This window comes from Muscardinus avellanarius, assembly GCF_963383645.1.
Source record: "Muscardinus avellanarius genome assembly, chromosome: 15".
NCBI lineage: Eukaryota > Metazoa > Chordata > Mammalia > Rodentia > Gliridae > Muscardinus > Muscardinus avellanarius.
The window spans coordinates 73865448-73888183 of NC_137801.1; the positions used below are offsets into that span (position 1 = coordinate 73865448).

Sequence of the window (22736 nt, forward strand, 5' to 3'; positions counted from 1 at the left end):
TCTGTGTACTGTGAACATGAATGGCATTAGGATGTGAGACCTAATAATAATATAATATATTATAATGAACCAAAAAATTCATTAAAAATAATAAATTTCTGAATGTCTCTCTAAATTGCTGAGATCTGCCTCGAACCTGTAATCTTCCTGTCTCCACCTCCCAAGTACTAGGATGACAGGCATGTACAACCAAGCTGTGCTTTCACACTCTTCATGAAGTTTATTGATGCTTTTGTGTTCCTGTGTATATTCTGCTACATGAAGCTGTGTGCTTTCTTTCTCTACTCACCCTAGCTGGATATCCACCCACTGATACAGTATCAGTCTGGTCCTCAATAGTTATGATAATTTTCACCTTTATTTCCTTTTATTGGACTCCTTTGCATAAATATGTACCTGACTCCTGAATTATCATCATTCACCCATAGCCCCACCTCTCTTCTGTCTCCACGTCTAAGGCTCTGGGTCCCCAAAGCCATTGCTGACGTTGCCAGATCTCCTCCATACTCCCTTTCCCCTTACATCATGGTGTCAGTTTTCCTAGCCCAGGTTCCATCTTTGCTGTCTCAGACTATAACTACATCTGCCCTCTTAACTGGTTTCTCTGTCCTACGCATGTCCTTTCCGGTTTATTTTATGTAATGTACCTAAAATAATCTTCCCCAAATAAAAGTCTATTAATGTCACTTCCCTCTGTTCAGGAATGAGTCCAAATCTTTCCCAGGGTGACCCAGGCTCGGCCACCTCTCCCCAGCCGCTTCCTCTGTGATCTACACCTCGCCTGGATCTCCAGGTTCCAGAGCCCCATGCAGGCTCATTTTTCCTAAAATTCCTTTCCATCCTGGTGCTCCTGGGGAGCACCTCTCTGTCTTTCACAGTTAATGAAAGCCAACAGCTTCCCCCACTAATCTCACGCTAATTAAGCCAAGCATTAAGTCTCTCCTGTCCTGCCAGAATTCTAAAGCATCCTATGTTTACTACAACAGATATTCACTGTATTCTGATCTTGTGTTTGCAAGCTCATTTTCCCAGGAGACTGTGAACTACAGGGGACCAGATGCCATCTTTTTAAATTGCAGGGCCTAGCACAGATTCCTACAATTGTTGAATAGTTTCAGCTCTCTCTCAATGTTCTAGGTATTAAAGAACCAGCTCCCAGAAGAGGATTAGAAGACTGGATCTAGGATTTCTGGGAACTCTGTTCTTGTCTTATTATTTCAATTAAAGAGGCCAATGTCTTAAGTTTCATTCCTCTATGGGGCTGTTAACTTTCTCCCTCGGATGTTGGTAGCCTCAGCTAGTTGTCTCATAATCACTATCAGTTCCAAGGGGAACGAAAAGAGAAGATGGCTAAGCTCAGGGCTAGTTCAGCTTAGCTTTTGATAAATTAAATTAAATCATCTTCCTTACTGAGGTTAAAAGTATGATTTTTACACTTCAATATAAAATATACACCTTGTTTTGCCCATAGCACCTTTTCACATTTACTGATGGCTTGACTTGAAAGGCTGTCTGCTCGTTGGAGGTGACCCAGGTACCACCTGGTGAAAACAATAATCGTCTACCCGCAGACCTTTCAGGTGATCAGCCTCTAAGAATCCTGCCACCTAACATGCATCTCCATGTTTGCCTTCCAGGTGAGACAATGCGGATCGCATCTTCTGAGTTTGCTGATGACCCGTGCTCGTCAGTGAAGCGCGGCACCATGGTGCGGGCCGCCAGGGCTTTGCTGTCAGCTGTGACACGCTTACTCATCCTGGCAGACATGGCGGACGTCATGAGACTTCTGTCTCACCTGAAAATTGTACGTATGTTAAGAACGTATTGAATGCTTTCTTTACGCTCCACATCGATCCCTTGTTTTGAATCACCTTCATGGTACCCCGTCCAACTTTTCTAAAGACAAAATTATATTCTGTAACATAGCAAACACTCCCTTGAATTGCTTTCCTTCAGCCAAAACACAGGAGTTTTGGATTCCCATAGACTCAGAGGTGTGTGGGTAATTCAAGCTATGACTGGGTATCTGGCCAAATGACCACCTATGTCAACCTTCGATGGATCATATGTCCCCCATATACTGTTATGTGCTCCAGTCTTGTTCTTCTGCAGATATTTGGATTTTGAGCCTATGTTAGTCTCAAAATTTTAGCAATAAAGTGGTACTCCCCACCCACATGGGCAGAATCAATCTTGTCATACCAAACTTGGCACCTAACATACCTGGATTAGGGCTCGTTACCCTACTTTGCCGGAGCCAGCCGGCAAAAGTACGGGTTCCAAAGAGAGGAGTGAGGATGAAATAATATAACTCTTAAGAATTAAATTCCAAAAATTATTTATGCCTAAACATGGAAGGATTGCCAGTCAACTCCAGGGTCGATATCTCTACTGGTCGATACTGGAGCTTCTTCTCTAGTGGTATTTATAGATTTAGCTTTAAGTTACCCTGAAGGGAAAGAGTTCAAAGTCAAACAATACCCTGTTGCAACACAAAGGACACAAACCTAGCCTTAGCTCAGACAGAACAATAGCATCATTAGCATTAATTACTTTGAAGCCTCCTTGACCCCAAACCTTGTTGACTCTGGGCAGAAGGACAGTCAGAAGTATGCTTTTAGTAAAGATAAGGGGAAGACCTTAATGGCTCCCCATACCACTTAAACTCGAACCCCTTTATATATACCTCGCTCTTCATCCATCTTTCTTTCTTTCTTTCTCTCTCTCTCTCTTCCTTCCTTCTCTTTCTTTCTTTCTTTCTTTCTTTCTTTCTTTCTTTCTTTCTTTCTTTCTTTCTTTCTTTCTTTCTTTCTTTCTTTGGTGGTACTGGGGTTTCTGGAAGCCCTTCTACCTCTGGGCTACACTCCCAGACCTATTTTTTAAATATTTTTATTTGGAAACAGAGTCTCTTAAGCCAGCGCAGCTGGCTTCAAACCTGCGAGATCCTCCTGTCTCCACCTCCCAAGGCGCGGGGATTACAAGTGTGCACCACCAGGCCCGGCTTCTTTTATTTTTTTTTAAATCAACTAGTGAAAGTGGAATCCTACCCGGGTCACACATTTCCTGGAACAAAGACTAAGATAACCTCTCTAGTTGGGCCTTTCTGTTTTTCTAGCTATTGAGTGCTATTAAGTTGCAACCATGAAGCTTTAACTTTTTGAACAAAGACACTGAAATACATCTGCTCTGCCAAGAAACTCCCTAGTCCATGTCCTCTGGACTCAGTTATTAGACAGTTGGCACCCACCTAGCACTTATCTCAAAATCTTTAGATGATGGAATGTGAATTATAGACCTTCCTTTTTTGGGGAACCAGCCAGTTGTTAGCTTGGTCCCCTAGACCTGGGATACTGGCTTTTCATGATCCCTGTCTATAGATCAAGGCTTTATTGTCTTTGTCAGTAAAATGAAGCAGATTGAGATGACAGAGGTGAGATAGGAGGTACCTTGCCTTTCTCCAAGGGGCCAAATAGTTTCTTAAGCTGTAAGTGTTAGAAATATTGGGTATGATCTTTTTATTTTATTTTATTATTTTTTTATTTTATTTATTTATTTTTTTAATTTTTAATTGGTGCGCTGTATTCATACATCATAGTGGGATACATACTTTTGTAGACATATATGCACACATTGCCCAGTCAGCTCCCACCCGATCCCCACCCCATTCTCTCCCTATCCCTCCCTCCCATGCTTGGCTTAGTGGTTGACATCTAGTATTAAAGCAATTTATCAAAAATTAAAAATGATAATCTCACATAACAGTTTCATTTGTCTGATACCAAGCTTTTGATGACTTAAAGATAACATTTCAATATTTCTTTTTGCTTTCTTTCTTACCAGAGAATCTATTTTTTCTATTTTTTAGGTGAAACTATCATATATTTATATATTTATTTTTCAGAAAAAAAATCTATCCTAATATGGAATATGGACTCTAGATACCCAAAATGACTTTGAAAAAGAACAAAGCTAGAAGATGTATATTTTCTGATTTCAAACCATATAAAGCTACAATAATTGAAACAGTGTGGTACTATTCTAAAGGCAGATATATAAACCATTGGAGTTAAATAAAAGCCTAGAGCTAAATTCTTCCCTATATTGTCAAGTTATTTTTGATAAGGTTTCCACGAACATTTGGTGGGGGGAATAATAATCTTTTAACTAAATATTGTTGAAAAATAATAATTACATGGAAAAGAATAAAATTGGACCCTTACCTAATCCCATATACAAGTGTTAACTCAAAATAGATAAAAGACCTAAATATAAATCTTAAGACTATAAACTTTTAGGAGAAAATCTGGGTCATAAAACCTCACAACATTGAAATTGGCAGTGATTTCTTGGTTATGATTTCAATGGCACAGGCAACAGAAGAGTATACAAACTCCCTAAAAAATAAAAGAGGAATAATACTGGAGCAATGAATGCTCACAATCCCACAACATCAGAACCCGATAAAACAGAAAATCAGAGATTTCTAGAAGATCAAATCAGGAAAATAACTGTAGAAATAATAGAGGTGCTTCGAAAAGAACTCAGAGAGAGCCAAAAACAGATAAAGGATGCAATTAATGAAGTAAAGCCCTCAATTCAAAGCACAAACAACCGATTAGACCACATGGAGAACAGAATCTCGCTCTTAGAAGATGATCATTCCAAAAATGAACGCATAGTTTCTAATCTAGAAAAAAATATCCGACAGCAGGAATCTGATATTGAAGAAATATGGGCCCATTTTAAGAGAGCTAACCTAAGAATAATTGGAATAGAGGAGGGAAAAGAAAGTGAAACCAAAGGGATCAACAATCTCTTCAAGGAAGTAATAGCAGAAAATTTTCCAGACATAGAGCAAGAGGTCTATACACAGGTCCAGGAAACTTATAGAACTCCCTTTAGACAGGATCGGAGAAGAGGATCCCCACGCCACATAATTGTCAAAATGACCAATGTGGAAGCCAAGCAGAGAATCTTAAAGGCAACAAAAACAAAGGGACAAGTGACATTCAGAGGCAAACCAATTAGAATCACTCCAGACTTCCCAAACCAAGTCATGAGAGCCAGAAGGGCTTGGAGTAACATATTCCAAACTCTGAAAGAAAACAACTTCCAGCCAAAAATTTCCTACCCAGCAAAACTTTCTATCAAATTAGATGGGGAAATAAGAAGCTTCCATGACAAACAGAAACTGAAGGGATTTATGTCTTCAAAACCAGCACTAGAGAAAATACTCAAAGAGATTAACTACAAAGAAGAAATAGGTAACACACATCAGAACTAGAGAAACATGACTTTCCATCCAACAGACAACTAAGATTGGTTATCTGTGGAGATTCATTATTTATGTTAGTCTTTTACCTATCTCTAAAGGGTATTGTTTGCCTTTATTGTTGTTAATTTCTAGGATTTCTAGTTGGAATATTAATATACCTTCAGATATAGCATTGGGAAATATTTTATCCCATTCTATTAGTAACTGTTAACTCTGTTTACATTGTCTTTGGATATACAATATGTTTTTTTATTTTTTAGGGTATGATCTTTACAGGAGCTAGTGCTAATAAAAAGGCAAGGTTTCTAAGCTATGCATAAACTCTACAGTATTTTGCAAAATGTTAAAATCTAAGACCTCCAGCCTGAGATCCTTGATTGTAAATATATAAAATGAAGTACAACTCTTCATGGATTTCATACAGGACACTAAGGGGCCAATAGACATAAGATTAGATTTTTTTTTAGAGAGAAGAGGGCTTAAAAATCCAGGGGAGGCTCTGGCAAACTGGGTGAAGTGAGCAATTAGAGGACACACTTTTTCTAAAGACATTCAGGGACAGCCTAGCATTGTAGCTAACCACACGGCCACTGAAGTCAGACTAATCGGCTTAACATTGGTGTGGCTTCCATCTGCCAGCTACATTTATAATACATCATATGACACCCTTATTTCTGAGATACCCTAAAATGAGTAAAGGCAGTGTCCTCAGGGTTGTGATGTGTTTGAAGGGGAGAACTTCCCAGGAAGAACTTATTACAGTCTGGTACAAAGTGAGCACTGGTGAATGGTGGCTGTGTATGATCTATGCATCCTACCTCCAGGGTCACGTGCAGTCTACAGTGCTGGGTGACATTCCTCCAACTCCATCTTGGGTCTCTGCATCTTTTAGGCTGCAATGAATTGTTATGTGTGTTGCAGAAAAAAAGATTCTGGTATCTTTACATTATATTCTACTCAGTCTTTAAGGCACATTTTAAGAAAAATCTTTCCCCCAAAGGACCATCAATTTTTTTCCTACCATGGACAGAATGGGACTGAATCTATAGAAATTAGCATCGCATCTCATATATCATTGTTTTTGTTCTAGAAAAGCCCTGTTCATGTCCACTGAGAGGTGGTGACAAGCCAGATGTTCCCCCTGAACCACTTGCACAGGCCCATTGAGCTCTCAGTGTGGACCCCTGACACCGTGCATGGCCCCAGTTGCTGCCTGCAGGCTTGTCTCTCTACCCACCTGTTTTGGCCATTGCTGATGACTGATAATATCACTGCTGTCGCCTGTTGTAGAGTCAATTGTGTTCTCTTCTCTACACATCAGATTAAGGGAAGTTTAAAAAAAAAAGTGTTTAGCACAAAATCATGCAAAGGTCAACCCAGCAATATTAAGTGGTCCTTTCAGGCTGTCAGTAGTAAAATTAAAAATGATCATAGACTAAATAACACATTTGTTCAACATAGAGCACAGCAGCTGCTGTAGGGAACGGGAGTGGTAGGAGGTTGCCATCTTGTGGACGCATGTAGAAACTACAATTTCTGTGACCCACACTGAATTAGGTTGTAGCCTATGTCAGGCATGGGTTTCAGATCAGCTTAGGTTTCATCTCATGGTGCTTTTGTCTGAACCCCTAAAGAAAGACATCATGTGGACAAAATCCTGATAAAATGAACATATAAAGTGCTTATTTTTTCTAGTATGGTTAATTCATTTTGGTAGAAGTATATATTCTCATAAAGGACTGTAAAGTGTGTGTGTGTGTGTGTGTGTGTGTGTGTGTGTGTGTGTGTGTGTGTGTTTTGCTGGGGATTGAACCCAGTGATGTTTTACTTCTGAGTTACACCCCAACCCTATTTTATTGTTTATTTTGAAATAGGATCTTGCTAGGTTGCTGAGTGCCTCACTAAGTTGCTGAGGCTGGCCTTACACCTGCAATCCTCCAGTCTCAGCCCCCTAAATACTGGGATTACTGCCACGTGGTATCATACCTGGCTAGCATTTTTTTTTAACTTAGGATGAGGAAATATATCCTAATCTTTACATGTTTTGATGGGGAATCTTAGAAGTGACCACTTATGCCTTTCTCAAAGTGTTTTCCAGATAAACCCTGAGTTTTCATGTGGCTGAGAAAATGCAGATGAGGGACAAAGAGTAACAGGTGCTTTCTAGTATGTTGTGACCTCTGTTTACTGCTGGTGCCAATGGAGAAACACCCTATAATGACTCAAAACAGTTCCTTGATGTGTTGACAGCTACATAACTATTTACTCTTAAACATTTTACATAGTATTTCACATTTTATCTTTTAGGCTATCTGCCAAATTTTCATTGGTGTTCTTTCCGCATATTTATTTTTCTTATATCTGAGTAACTCACAGAAACACAGAAGAAATTACTTTCTTATCAGAAACTTACATTCATGTTTTTTACCATTCACAGTTCACCAAGTACGTAAAGGATAGTCTATTTATTTTTCTTAACCACTTATGTTTATCTCCTGTCCTGACCCCCAATATGTAACCATTGGCAAATTGAGTAATCATGAATAATTGACATTCAGCCTCCAAAACTGAATGAAGCTGTAGGGTTCTTGCCAAGATAATACAGGTTATTTTTTAGCATATAAATTTTTGCATTATGCTACATTATCATTTTATTTAAAAACACAAGTTTATGTGGATATTTAGGCATTTTTCCCATGTAACACACAGAGATTTTAATTCTCAGTGTTATGTTCTTATCCTATCACACAAGTATTTTTGTGTGCTTAAATACTAAGTTGTATTTTAGTATGTTACATGAAAGATCCACATTACTGCCAAAGATTTTAAGGCTGCTGCTGTTTCAAATTCGAAAGCATTGTAATAAAACAGTGGGTGCCATGCACTTCCAAAGCCATGCGGGGATTTAAGATCTTGAGCAAAGCTAAGGTAATTTTTTGCACATCAGACACTATTAAAAATGCTGAACTATAATCACTTTTATTGTTGAAGTTGTGGATGAATGATTCCATAGTCAGACACCTGGCATATCTTGCAATCAGTTGACATTGTCAATGTGTTAGGGTGCTATGTGGCACTTTACAATTTTATAGGAACTTGGCCTCTCAATCAGTGTTCACAAATAGAGATATTTATTTTCACTAGACTATGAATTAATGTAATCAGATTATATTGTCAGCTGTTAGTATGAATGCTAGCATTACACATAAACTCACTGCAACATGTGAGTGTCAGAGAAAACAATCACCTTTTTTTCTCTCCTCAGGCAAGGTCCTGGAATAATGACTTTTGTCAGAGAATTTCTCTCTAAAAATGGAATAACAAAATACAATAATTACACAGTCAGTGCCTTGAGGAAGTCAGAATTTTTTCATGGCTACTAGAGATCACATCTATTCCTGTTGTCCCATTGTTTGAGGACTTGACTATAAAGGATAACATGACCTGTGCCTCTGTGACTTTAGCATCGAATCAGTAACTTGTTTTTTCTCAGTATTTGCCATTTAGTCCTGAAGCTCTAACGTGCCTCTTATGCCTGCATCACAACAGTTAATTAGTATAAAATAGCCATGTCTCAGATTTTAAATGTAAAACATATGGCCCAGTTTCTTAGCATATCTTTTTTGTCAGAACTATCATGGTATGAGCTTCATGCAACTAATAATTTACTTAATTATTTTTCAAGAAATATTCATGGGGAACTTACTATAAATGGGTCACTGTGCTAAGATATATAACTTCAAAGATGTCTTGGCTCCTGTCTTCAAAACTTTATAGGCTTCTGGGAGAATAGAGCATATTGCTGTGTTGTCACTCAGAGGACAAGTATGATTGGGATGGTTTCCATTTAACAAAAACCCCAAGAAACCTGATTTTCTAAAAAGAGAATGTGTTGGCCCACCAACATAAGAGGCCAGAACGAGTTGTTTCAGGTAAACCTTGATCCAAGTTTTAAAAAAGTGACAAGGGCCCCTTCCTGTCTGTTTCCTTGCTGAGGGTTCAATTCAGTGCAAGCCCTTTTTTTAAGGTTCTTTTATGGTTTCAAAATGTCCATTAGCCATTGTCAAGCTTGTTTGCTCCTCGACTAAAGATAACTAACACGAAAGAAGAAATTCTGTTTCCTAATAGCTTAAGCACAAAGTTCCAAATTTCTGTTAGCTTTGATTGGCTTCTGAATCAGCAGCATCTTTCTAAGCTATTTGTTCAGAGAAAGAAATGACACATGCTTATTTCTTATCTTAGGACTTATCCTCACTCTTAACCCCATGCTGGAAGTGGGGTCAAATCCACCCAATGGTAGTGTTGTGTAACTCAATTGGGAAAATTGTGATGTGGCTGGGAAGAGAAAGAGAGGCCTAAAGATCAGGTATCACTAAGTGAGATTTGCCTCTCCTTTGGTAGAGTCACAGGGGTTTCATTACTAGGGGCGATTGAGAAGAGTTTGCCCCATCAAAAGAATTGGGAGAGATGGGTGTGGTGGCGCACACTTGTAATTCCAGCATTTGGGAGACTGAGACCAGAGGATCGTGGTTTTCAGACAGCCTCAGTTACTTAGTGAGGCCCTTTGCAGCCTCACTAAGAATAAAAAATATGGCCGGGGGTATAGTTCAGAGGTAGAATGCCCCTGATGCCCCTGAGTTCCATGCTCAGTACTGGGGAAAAAAAAAATGAAAAAGGTTGGGAGATGTGTGATCCTATTTAAAAATGAGAATGAAGTCACACAGTACTTTGGATAGGGAACCTTACTATGCAGTCATGAATTCTTAACTCTAGTAACAGAGTAGAGTAACAAGAGATGGGCTAGTAAAAAGTAAAGTGCCCTCTCTGGCTGGGATAGAGCATGCTGGAGAAGAAGCACCCTACCAGGACTAAGAGCCAGGTGGTGTGAAGGGCGTGGCTCTGGGTCATTCAGTGTTACAGCAGTCATGGTGGGCCTCATATTGAAGTGTTATTTGCTGGAAATAGCCCTTTAGGGTGCTGAGGCAAACTGCTCAGAGAGAGGTATCTAGTGGAAGGCATTGCGCTGCAGAATCGCTAAATGAGTTTTAGGAGAATGCTGCTGTCCCCCATCCTCCAGTGCTGAAGAGGCTGCTCCTGACAGAGCTGCTGAGAAGCACATCAAAATCAAAACGCCTCTCCTCCTATAGTGTCTGTCCAGCACTCTACTTACAAAGCTGAGGGCTGGGCTGGCTGGGAAAGGAATACTGTTTTAAGGGTGTAGAGAGGGTGAATTTGGGCTTAATCATCTATACAAGGAAATAATTGGTTTCCTAGAAAAAAATGTGGTATTGGATCCATAAGAAGGGACATGGATTCTGGTCAGACAACAGATGTCAGTGGCAGCTAACTTTACAAATGAGGGAAGAGACGCAGCCACGGGAGTGTGTGGAGTAACACCTGTGACTTTGTCATCAAAACACACAGGGCCAGGTGGGGAAAGGCAAGAACAAGACAGGAAAGAGGGATCCACCTGTTGGAGAGCCTGGGATATCTTGATCTTTCATTTACACTTTATATATAGATTCCAGTGAACAGTATGAAGCTTTAAAATTAGATTGGTCATATACAGAAATAATTTTGGTGGTAGTGTAAGAAGGGAAATGAAGCTGAACACAGTGGTGCATGCCCATAAGACCAGTGCTTGGGAGGCTGAGACAGGAAGATTGTAGGTTTGAGACCAGTCTCAGCAACTTAGTGAGGCCCTCCATAACTCAGGGAGACTCTGTTTCAAGATAAAAAAATAGAATAGGGCTTGGGGTATATCTTGGAAGTAGGATGCTCCTGGGTTCAATCCCCAGTAACACACACACACACACACACACACACACACACACACGGAAAAAAGGGAACTGGATGAAGAGGTGTGAGCCCAGGTTAAGAGACTGTTGCCATTTTTCTGGTAGTGGCTGTAAAGCTGGGCTAAGGCAATGGCACTGGATGCTGTGACAGACAGAATTTAAAGACAGAAAGGAGATAGAGTGAATCAAACTTGGAGGCTGATCAGAGAAGGCAACTTGAGGTGAGTCTTCATAATCAGCACTTTTGTATAATCCCAACCCAAACTCCATCAGCTCTCTAAACCTGCCCTTCCTGGGAAATCAAAGCAACACCATTCAAAAGTTGTAAGGGAGGCTCTGAAGTAAAGTAGCTGGTTTAAAGCGGCTCCCACGCTGACTTGCCCTGAAGCTTCCGGCAGGTTCAGTCTATCCTCAGCTCCAATCTCAGGGCCTGTGCCGTGAAGTCAAAATAAGGGAGGTGTCAAGGAGCTGCTTTGGGGGCTAAATGTGGCTTATATAAACTGTTTGGAACAGTATCTGGTACATGGTACATCATAAATGCTCCATGACTCTAGTTGGTGTCATTTTTCTGGAACAAGCTGAAAATAACTTTGGAAATATATCATCAACTCTGTTATCATCATGCTTATTAAAACATGGCATTTTGCCGGATGTGGTGGCGCACGCTTGTAATCCCCTTGCTTGGGAGGCAGAGACAGGAGGATCGTGCAGGTTCGAAGCCAGCCGCGCTGGCTTAAGAGACCCTGTTTCCAAATAAGAAATACAAAATAGGTCTGGGAGTGTAGCTTGGAGAAGGGTTTCCAGGAATCCCAACACCACCAAATAAATAAATAAATAAATAAATAAATAAATAAATAAAAAAAACATGGAACTTTAAGAATAATGGCCCTAACACTTAGTCATTCTTGGTTCTGAGGAGATCATTTTACTCTTCCTTTGTGAACATGGTAAGAGAAAATTTAATCAGAAAGGCCACCTTATCAAGGAAGTAGAATATTTAATCAAGAAAGGCAGTTTCTGTTGAGGAAGCAGAAAAAGTGTGATAATGCTCAATCATCAAAGATAGAACTGGATTGTAGGACTAAACACATTCAGCAGTTAGGTGTAGGGTCCTGAGTTCATTCACTCATTCACTCATTCATTCATTCACTCACATAGCCAACTCCTATGCAATATAGGCATCTTTAATTTAGTTGTTAAACCAGACTCTCACAAGAGAGTCGTCTATGATTTATTCAATTGTTTCACCTAAAATTCAAATAACTATGCATCAACAGAACAACTCTGGAATGAGGTCACTCTGTTCCAACAGAAATGATGCTTATAAGGAGAGGGCTTTCATAGGCATTAAACTAGTGGGGGCATTAGTGTCAGCAGGGGACCCAGAGGATTACACAGTAGAGGAGGGGAGAGGGCTGACTCCTCCAGTCAACACTACCCCATCCCTGTATGTCTGCTGTCTCTCTGTATGTGACTCATAAAAAAGGACTTTTTATATTGAAGTTAAATGCCATTTCAACCAGGATAATTAAGGACTCATTTCAAAGACTCTGTCTTAGACGACTTGAAACAGCTCCAGACTAATATTGGCAGACAGGCAGGCTTGTTTCAGTATTGGAGATAGAAACTATTTTTACTGAGCTGCTGAGAAGACCTTTAAGAGTTTTAAGTAATCAGCTCTGAAAATAATATCTAAACTTACTAACCAGAAAACAAGCTTTAATGTCTTTTCTAGAAGTTTCAGTGCTTTCCGCTGTATTCATGTACTGACTTCTATTTTGAAGGGCAGGAACACCTGACTGGGCAGTTTTCAGCCTGGTGTTCATACTCCCAGCCTGCCCTGTGGTAGAAGAATGGTGGTCTGTCTGTAATGCCCCAAAGGTCAAAGGAATTTTTAGTGGGAAGATGTAGTAGCTGCTTCTCAAGGCTGCCTTTATGTATGATTGCAGGAAACCATCTCCCAACCCCAAACATAAGTATTTTCCAAACCACCTCTTACCAAAGGTGCTGCTGCTGCTGCCCTTGTCCTTGGAGCCATCATGAATAGCCTGTTCCCCCATCGTCTGTCCCTCTGCTTTTCTCTCACCCATGCTGGGTCCTCTGCCATCTGCAGACATTCCAGGATAGTGTGAATCCCGCTTCATAATCTGTGTCCAAAACCAGACCAACCTGGACCCTTTTTATTTTTCTTCTACATATCCCTTCATGTATGAATGCATGTATGTATGAATCTATCCATCCATCCATGCATCCATCCATCCATCCAACCATCCACAGCCCTCTTCATATAGGCTTGGGTTCTTCATGGTGGGAATGAGGCAGGTGTATTTTTAAATAAAGTGTCTCCAGCTTTTCTTCTGTATAAAAGCTACCCTTTGCTCTTCTGACAGTCTTCATCCCAAACAGCGAGAAAATATTCAAAAGCAAGGCTTTCGTGTGCTTGTTTCTTTGTTTATTTATTGGCTCACTCTTTTCCCTAGTAATCCAGAAGGAAGAAGAGTTTGTTGGCTGTTCTTAATAAAACCTGATTTTTAAATTAATTTTGAGTTATCAAAAGTACCTGATAATTGCCCTTTTTTTCTTCCTTCTACATACCACCTCATGCATGTATGTATGTATGTATGGTATCCCTTGTCCTATGTAACCGTACGTATGGATGGGCAGTGAATGTACCTATACACCAGTTGTTGGTTCTATTTCCTGCATTTCTGTAGAACCTTGAATATGATCTGAACTCTGATTCTACATAGGAACTTTTGAGTAGGTGAGCTCTCAGAACCTTCTAGATTCAAACTCTTGAGTACAGCTAAGCATACTGTTACATAAACAGACCTCATCATTGGTATTTCTCTACAAAAATACACTTCACTGAATCATAAGTTTTATAATTATTAAAACTTTACACTGACATCTGGATTCCTCCAAGAAAACCAATAAGAAAGTAAATTATGGGTGAAACAACAAAATAAACATTCCAAATTGGTCTAACAACTGGTAAGAAGCCTGTTTTTTTTTTTTTTATAGAGATATATTAGAAAACAAATCCAGGCTAGTTCCCTCTGAGATAATTATTTTGCTTTTCCCTGGGACCAATCTTTATGTCCTGAGTAAAGATTTACATTTCAAATAAGCAGCAGGAACAAGCTAACTGCCAAGAGAGGCCTCTCAATGATGCTGTTGATGGCCAAGTTAAGATGATTATAAATCTATTAAAAAGCAAGGCTTCATTAATTTGTTGTTCTAAGGATTTGAGATATGAGGTTCTCATTAAACTATGAAATGTTTTAAATATCCATTCCATGCCATGAAATGTAATTCATCTTAAATGCCCCCCCAAAAAAAAATTAAAACTAAAATCCTTAGCACACAGCAGTCCAATTAACTTTTGTTATTTATTTATTTTAATTTTGAAGTCTTACTAAAGTCCCAGGGTCTCACTGAAATCCCAGGCTGGCCTCCCATTTGCCAGCCTCCTGCCTCAGCCTCCAGAGTCACTGGAATTACAGGTGTGTGCCATCACTTCTACTATTTTCTCATTTTCAAATGTTCTTCCTTTTTTACCTTGAGCATTATGAGGGCCTGGGTAGAAACTGGAAATTACTAACACTGACACATCCCATCATTGTTTTATAGTCTTATGTCTAGGAAGAAAACAATACAGAACTTTCGTAGATTATGAGAAAGAACACTTCATTTTATGTGGAGTCTAGATCAACCTCACCACCATCATTATTCTAAGTAGCTCCCCTTGTTTCCTACAGCTCTTTCTTCTAATAAATGAGGTGGCTTCTTTGGGAAATTGAATGGTGTTGTCACACCCATGGGATAAGCTTGCTGATACCCATTATCACTAGTTTATAGGCACTACTCTCCATTCACGCAGGGACACCTGATAAGGAAGCTGTATGAGCCCCTTGGTGATTATGTCAAGCTTAAGCAAAGCAGCAGCTCTAGAGTCAAGAAATAAGTTAATCTATGGCTTTTCCCAACCACTTTCATACTCATTTCTGTTTCTGAATTGTCAATTCCTGATCTGTCTGTACTTTTGATCCGTCCAAAACTATGAGAGCAGATCAGAATTCTGCATCCCTCATTCTCTTTCCCTTCTGCCTCCTCTCTTCCTTCATGCCTCTCTCAGGAGTCTGCATTTTGGTGGAGACCCCTCAGCCAGGCTGCTCCATAATGAAGAACATGAAATCTTGTAACTGGGTGTGGTGGTGCATGCTTGTAATTACAGTACTTGGGAGGCTGAGACAGGAGGATCACAGGTTCACGGCCAGTCTCAGCTACTTAGTGAGGCCCTGTTTCAAAATAAAGAATACAAAATAGGGCTAGGGGTGCAGCTTGGAAGTAAATTGCCCCGGGTTCAATCTTCAGTACTGAAAAAATAAAAAGAACATTGGACCTGCAAAAACTCATCTGGCTTGCGTGTTATTCCTTCTGGACTGTCTTCTTAGCTATTTACCCTATAAAATAATTTCTACAAGGATACAACCTGACTGACAATGACTTGGGTTATTTTACCACAGTGACTTGATTTTAATTTTGCAACTGAGTCCATAAGTATTACAACCAAGAGGGCTACCAATTGTGGACGTTTGCATTCCATATTAAGAATGCAAACGTTAAATCGTTTTGGAGGGGAAGACACTTTAACATCTCTCAAATATTTGGATCATTTACAAAGGAATTCTGGTAGAATTCATAATTTAGCTCCAGAACCACTCTGGAAAGGTTCACCGAGACGGTGGGCAGGAATTTGGAAGCCATCACATTACTAGGATCTTGTATCTGCTATTACTCTGCCCGCTCCCATTCCACTCCCATGGACAACACCTTCCAATGACAAGAAACTTCAGATCCACTTACTTCTGGATATGTGATATCTCTTCCCACTGCGTGGCCAGGTGTACACTCAGCTTAGCACTCTGTCCTCCTTTTAGTCCAGGTTAAGAGGTGTTGCCAGGATTGGTGGGAGATTCCATCTGCCCTAAATTTTCAATTGCCCTGAAGTTTTTCCAATTTGGGGAAGCTACTTCTCCCCCCCCCCAATTTTTTAAAAATGTGTTTTAAAGCTCTCTACCTTTTCTTAAATATTTTCCCTTAGTGTTATGCTTAAAATCAGAAGCCTATATTCCTTGTCAAAATTGTAAATTAATAAAATATAATACATATAGGAATTTTTGTATGATTTAACAGTTCAACAGTTATTAACTTTTAATGCAAAATCTTCCATATATATATATATATATATATATATATATATATATATTTTTTTTTTTTTTTTTTTTTTTTTGCAGTACTGGTATGGAACCCAGGGCCATTTTATTACCTCTGAGCTACACCCCCAGTCCTATTTTTCTTTTCTTTCTTTCTTTCTTTCTTTCTTTCTTTCTTTTTCTTTCTTTCTTTCTTGGTGGTACTGGGGTTCCTGGAAACCCTTCTACCTCCGGGCTATACTCCCATAATTATTTTTATATGTTTTTATTTGGAAACAGGGTCTCTTAAGCCAGCACGGCTGGCTTCAAACCAGAGCGATCCTCCTGTCTCTGCCTCCCAAGCGCAGGGATTACAAGTGTGTGCCACCACGCCCGGCTTTTATTCTTTATTTTGAAACAGGGTCTCACTGAGTTGCAAAGGGCCTCACTAAGTAGCTGAGGCTGGCCATGAACCAGGACTCCCCTGTCTCAGCTTCCCAAATGCTGGGATTAGAAGCCTGTGCCACCATGCCCAGCCTTCCATACATTTTGAAAAAAATATTTAATCTGATTATAAAAGATTGTTTATGGGTACTTCCTCCTATTATTTCATTTAAATGTTAATCCATACTCATGTGGATTTTTAAGCAAAAAGGACCATGTTAAAATTATGTCTGAATATTAACCTGCTTGTAAATTCATTGTTTGGGTTTTATTTGTTTTTACAACTTCAGGTGGAGGAGGCCCTGGAAGCTGTCAAAAATGCTACAAATGAGCAAGACCTTGCAAACCGCTTTAAAGAGTTTGGAAAAGAGATGGTGAAGCTTAACTACGTGGCAGCGAGAAGACAACAGGTGAGGAGCATTTTGGAAAGGCTAGGGGAGTGAACAGGTGAGTTCGCAGAGCCTAGTAAGCAGCCTCCTGAAGCGGCTTGAAAATGGATCAGCTGCACCTGCTTACTTCAAATGCCCTAAGAACCTGTAGACATGCAGATGCTTCCTGCTCGGAGGTTGTGATGCCCTGTGGCCCTTCCTTGGCCCTCCCCATGCCACTGCTGAGAACCAGAACAGCTCTGCTCTGCCAGCCCCACCATGCTCCAGCCTTCTGTCCACTGCAAGAACAGCTTCAGGTCAAACAAAAAAGGGTCCAACCATGGCATGGTGGTCACTCTCTGGACACCACACTTTGTCCTCAGGTTTTTATCTCCTAGCCCTGTCGATACTACCGTGCATTTACACATGCTGGATATTGGAGTAAAGCGTTTATTAAAGAGAGGAAGAAAGCAAGACCCAAAGGAGAGGGAAGGTGTGTTGGTGGGGAAGGGTCGCAAGAAAGGTGGGGTTGAGGGAGGGAAGGGACAGGTGACTGTGAGTTTAATTTAATAAGGGCTGGGAACCTGGGTTCTCCTCTGATTTCACTTTGGCAAGAGAGAGTACCCTCAATTTTAGCTGAGTTTATTTTTTAATTAAGTACTACTAGGATTTTATTTCCAAAGAGTATATTCTTAAAAAAATACTTCCAAGCTGGACACGGTGGCACACGCTTGTAATCCCAGCATTCGGGAGGCTGAGACGGGAGTATTGAGGTTCTCGGATAGCCTCAGCTACTTAGTGAGGCCCTCTGCAACTCAGTGAGACCTTGTTTCAAAATAAAGAATAAAAAATAGGGCTGGAGGTATAGCTCAGAGGCAGAATGCCCCTGGGTTCCTTCCCCAGTACCTCAAAAAAAAATTGCAAATGTAGAGTTGGTTAAAATTATTTTCACCCATTATCTTGACTGTTTCGATCCTTAGTGACTCTGTGTGTGCGCGCGTGTGTGTGTGTGCGTGTGTGTGCGCGTGTGTGTGTGTGTGTGTGACAGAGAGAGAGAGAGAGAGAGAGAGAGAGAGAGACCTTGTATATGAGAGAAAGTACATGTGCATGTGTATTACTGGGTATTTAACCCAAGGGCATTCTACCTCCTAGTTAGATCTCCAGCCCTATTTTATTTTTTATTTTAAAAACAAGGTTTTGCTACGTTGCTGAGGGTGGCTTCAAACCTGCGACCCTCCTGTCTCTGACTCCCAAGTATTGGGATTACAGGCATGAGCCACCACGGCCAGCTTCTTGGTGACTTTTTCACCAAAAGGTGAAGTTTCATTAAACATTTATTGAGAGTTCATTCTGTGTCAGGCAAAGATTCCAAACTTGACCAAGCTGCAGTTGTTGTGTTACAGACACATGGACAGGATTTTAGCCTTTAGGCATATTAAGTATTTTGTTTTAATAGAATAATTATTTGTTCAAGGGAATCTTTTGTGGTAGCTCAAAGTGTAATATAAGAAGGAACAAAGTTGGTCTAAAGTACAGGGGGGAGACCTAGCAGCCATCAATCTTGTCTGAACAACTGATAGAAAAGAAAACTGATAGAAACTGAGGGAAAAGATCAAGTGACCACTGATCCCGACGAACCAAGGATCTATGCCAGAGAAAGGTAGAACCAAGGTGTTCACTCAGTTTTGCAGAACGTTTGGATTTTATTGTGACTGGTTCAAAGCTTGGTATCAGTGTTTCAGGATTACATATTGGAATTTTCTAAATGTGCTACAATAAAAGAAGTAGAAGAAGAACTGGTGGGAGTGGACGAAGTAGATTAGGCAGAGTTAGTGGTGGTGTCCATTAGCATAGTAGTAGTAAATGTGAAGGGGAGTCTATGGAGTATTTTGCATTTAAAACACTAAGAAGCTATTGATGAATTGGTTGTGTGAGCTTAGAAAGAGACAGCAACCGGTTTGCTTTTAAGATTCTGATTTGAGCAAATGGGTAGAGGGTAGTGGGTTTACTGAGATGGGGAAGATGAAAAAGGAACCGGTTAGAATTATCTATCAATATTTTATATTTAGACACATCGATTTGGAGATGTTTAAAATATAACAGCATTGAGGTGGCTGTGGCGGTGCATGCCTGGAATCCCAGTCTTTGGGAGGCTGAGACAGGAGGATTGCAGGTTGAAAGCTAGCCTCAGCATCAACTTATAGTAAAGCTCTTTGCAATTTACAGGGGCCCTGTTTCAAAGTAAATAAATAAAATAGAGCTGGTGTTCTACTCAGAGGTAGAATACACCTGGGTTCCATCCCCAGTACCATCTCTCCCACACAAATACCAGCACTAAAATAGCAAATAGGAGAAAGTTATCGTACGAATATAGAAGTGTTGGCCACACTTCTATACTACAGGCTTCGAACCTGTGTGATTTTCCTGTCTCAGCCTCCCAAGTATGGGGATTCAGCTAATTATTTATTTATTGTCAGTTTGTCCTGATGATGCTAGAAATCAAGTATAATTGTGTTGGTTTTGGAAGTATTTTGACCCAGAAAAGAGACTACGCAGTTCATTCTTGTAAGGTTGTCCATGTATCACACATCAAAGAAGTAAACAGGAGAAACCCAGTGACTCAAATACAGATGTTTTAAAGTTACAAAAATATTCTCCTAGGGATGCTCATCTGGCAGTTGTCAGGGCTGTCAAGGAAAGGATACTGCCCTTAACATGTTCATAAGGGTGTATTTCTTTAAGGGTACTCTGTAGATGTCAAAACAAAGAGACCTCCCAGTGCCATTACTTTAACATCCCAAACTAGAAAAACAAATCAGCTTTGGACTTTTTTTTTCTATTCTCTAAACTCAATAACTGAACCTCCATTAGAGGCAGTTAAAAATGGAGAAATCTATTCTGAAAATGATAATAAGTCTGCATTGATGCGCTCACCAAAAATCAGAGGATTGGTTTCCAATGTTTGACATTATAATTGAATACGAAAGCACACAGCATCTCAGAAGAAGTTCAAGTTTCCCATCTGCTGATCACTAACTCTGCAAAGCTGTTGGTGGCACAGTTTTTTTTATTCTTCCATATATGGAAGAATAAAATATATATGGCTTTCTACCTCTGGGCTCTACTCCCAGACCTATTTTATATTTTATTTGGAAACAGGGTCTCACTAAGTTGCTGAGAGCCTCACTAAGTAGCTGGGGCTGGCTTTGAACCTGTGCGATTTTCCTGTCTCAGCCTCCCAAGTATGGAGATTACAAGCGTGTGCCACCATGCCCAGCTCTTCCAACAGTAGTTATTTGAGTGCATTGTAATAAGCCAGATGCAGTGCTAATGATTAAAGCCTGAGTAAATGAGATAGACTGGGACAACCAGCAGACCTCAGAGATTCAATATAGAAGCAAAACATGCTTAAATAAGTCAGTATATTAAATTATGATGCATATAATGATTGGAAAGAGATAGGGTCTTTTAGGAGCAGACAGAAAGGCATAACCTAATGGATCAGTGAGATTCTTCTAGGAGGATGTGTTAGTAAGTGTCACAAGGAAGAAAAGATGAGTTCTAAAATACCATGTATTTCTAATAGACTATGTATCCAAGTTTTCTTACAAGGGCTACTATACCATGCAGACTTCATGCATATTTTATGGTTTGCACACACAGGAGCTGAAGGACCCTCATTGTAGGGATGAGATGGCAGCCGCCCGGGGAGCTCTGAAGAAGAATGCTACAATGCTGTACACAGCCTCTCAAGCCTTTCTCCGCCATCCAGACGTTGCTGCCACAAGAGCCAACCGAGATTATGTGTTTAAGCAGGTCCAGGAAGCCATTGCTGGCATCTCGAATGCTGCTCAAGCTACCTCGCCCACCGACGAAGCCAAAGGTCACACGGGCATCGGTGAGCTGGCCGCGGCTCTCAACGAGTTTGATGTAAGCATCTGGGTTATCTGGGCTGGGTGATGAACACAGAGAAACAAAACTGTGTAGGGGGTGAAGGGACACCATGATAGAATGTATTGATTTCTCTCCCTTTGAGATTTTTAATATTAAGATAAACCCCAAGATGTGTCCCTGTTATTAGGAATGTAAAATATTGGTAGAGCCTACTTGATTTGTCCTTTTTTCATAGACAAACCATAGAGAATACTTTATTAGTTTTTGTAACCACACCCACAAAGATATGAATTTACATATTTGATACATGATATGAATTTAATACAGTGTGTTACCCCTGTACAAATAGAAAAAAAGTACCCTGTACAAATAGAAAAAAAGTAAGTTTCTAGCGCAATATGGCTGTTCATTTTTGTACAGTGCCAACCCAACACAGTAAACTAGGATACTTGTTTCCAAAGTTTACAACACAGCTAGTTTCCAAAAAATGTTTTATATCTATATCTATATATATCCATATCTGTATCTATTATAATTTGAATTTGATGTAAATAATTGAAAGTTATATAACTCATTACATAACTGTATATATTCCATTTACATAACTTCAGGCAATGTAAAGGTATTCATAGCATTTCAGTGGACAACTGTCAATAATGAAATAGAATAAGAGTTTATAATAACATATATACATGTACACATGCAGATCTATATATAGAGAGAGAGACCAATAATAGCAGTATGTTATGCATCAGTAGCAGCAACAGCTTTTCTGGCTTCTACAATCATCTGAACAAAATTGTATTGACATCTAGCACTCTCCCCCCAAACATGATAAAAACAAAACCTCATAAAAGAGCAAAGTTCTATTACTGTTGTGATACCTGGAGCCATTTTTTAAAATTAGCTTCTCAATCTTTATCTGGAAAGAAAATATTTTACAGTAACATCATTAAAAACAGCTCTGATGAAGCAAGGTTATGCCTAGGTGTCCTAAAGAAGATACCAGATATTTTACAAAGAAACTAACAACTATGTTTATGGGGGCCTGATTCAAGTGTTTTTTTTATTTTTATTATTAAAGAGATACATGTTATAGGCATCCTGGGTATAGATCACTTCTATTTTATGCTTGGGTAAAAAACTGCTCTTTGGTTTCTTCATTTTAAACTAGTGAGAAACTCAAAGATTCCCCTGTGATTTCACATGGCCTCTCTCAAGAGGGCCTGTGGCAATCCCACAAAGGCCACCTTCTCTACTTGCTATCTCTGGCAGCGTGTCTCAATGCAGGACACAATGATAGGATAGTCTCTTTGCCTGTGCAGCCAAGGGATCCGAGTGAGGGAATGGTCACATGTCTCCAGAGGCCAGCATGACAGCGCTAGCCTCCCCCAGTCTGGATAGAGGCCAGTCTATGAGCTCACTTCTCTTCTGACCAATGAATGCCCACATGCTTTGTGAGAGCTACACAGATTTGCAGATAATCAGTATCTGCTCTCAAGAGTATATTTTCCTGCAGAGGAAAGGAGGGAAGTAGAATACATTGAACACCACTTAAGTGATAAAACAGAATGCATGGGGGGAAATTAGGTTACTTAGTGGCTGTAGAGAAAGATGATGAGCTTGCCTTTGGATATGTTGACATGAATTTCTTGACAGGAAATGACTAGCTGCTAGAAAAGAAAGAAAACCAGTGATTGCTCAAGGCAGGGAGATGGATAATGTAATTGAGGAATAATTGTAAACCTAGTGTTCTGAC

The 22736-nt window shown here is 39.9% G+C and overlaps 1 protein-coding gene across 4 annotated transcripts in view; it reads left to right on the forward strand.

Annotated features, from left to right (window-relative positions):
- Positions 1–22736, forward strand: part of CTNNA2 (catenin alpha 2) — a gene marked incomplete at both ends in the record, with an annotated part of 1014669 nt that overhangs the window by 189613 nt on the left and 802320 nt on the right. For all 4 annotated transcript variants that reach the window (XM_080711157.1, XM_080711158.1, XM_080711159.1 and 1 more), the window contains 3 exons: positions 1638–1804; positions 17006–17125; positions 20747–21013. In XM_080711157.1, the coding sequence (XP_080567283.1) occupies positions 1638–1804; positions 17006–17125; positions 20747–21013 (554 nt within the window). The remainder of the gene's footprint in view (positions 1–1637; positions 1805–17005; positions 17126–20746; positions 21014–22736) is intronic.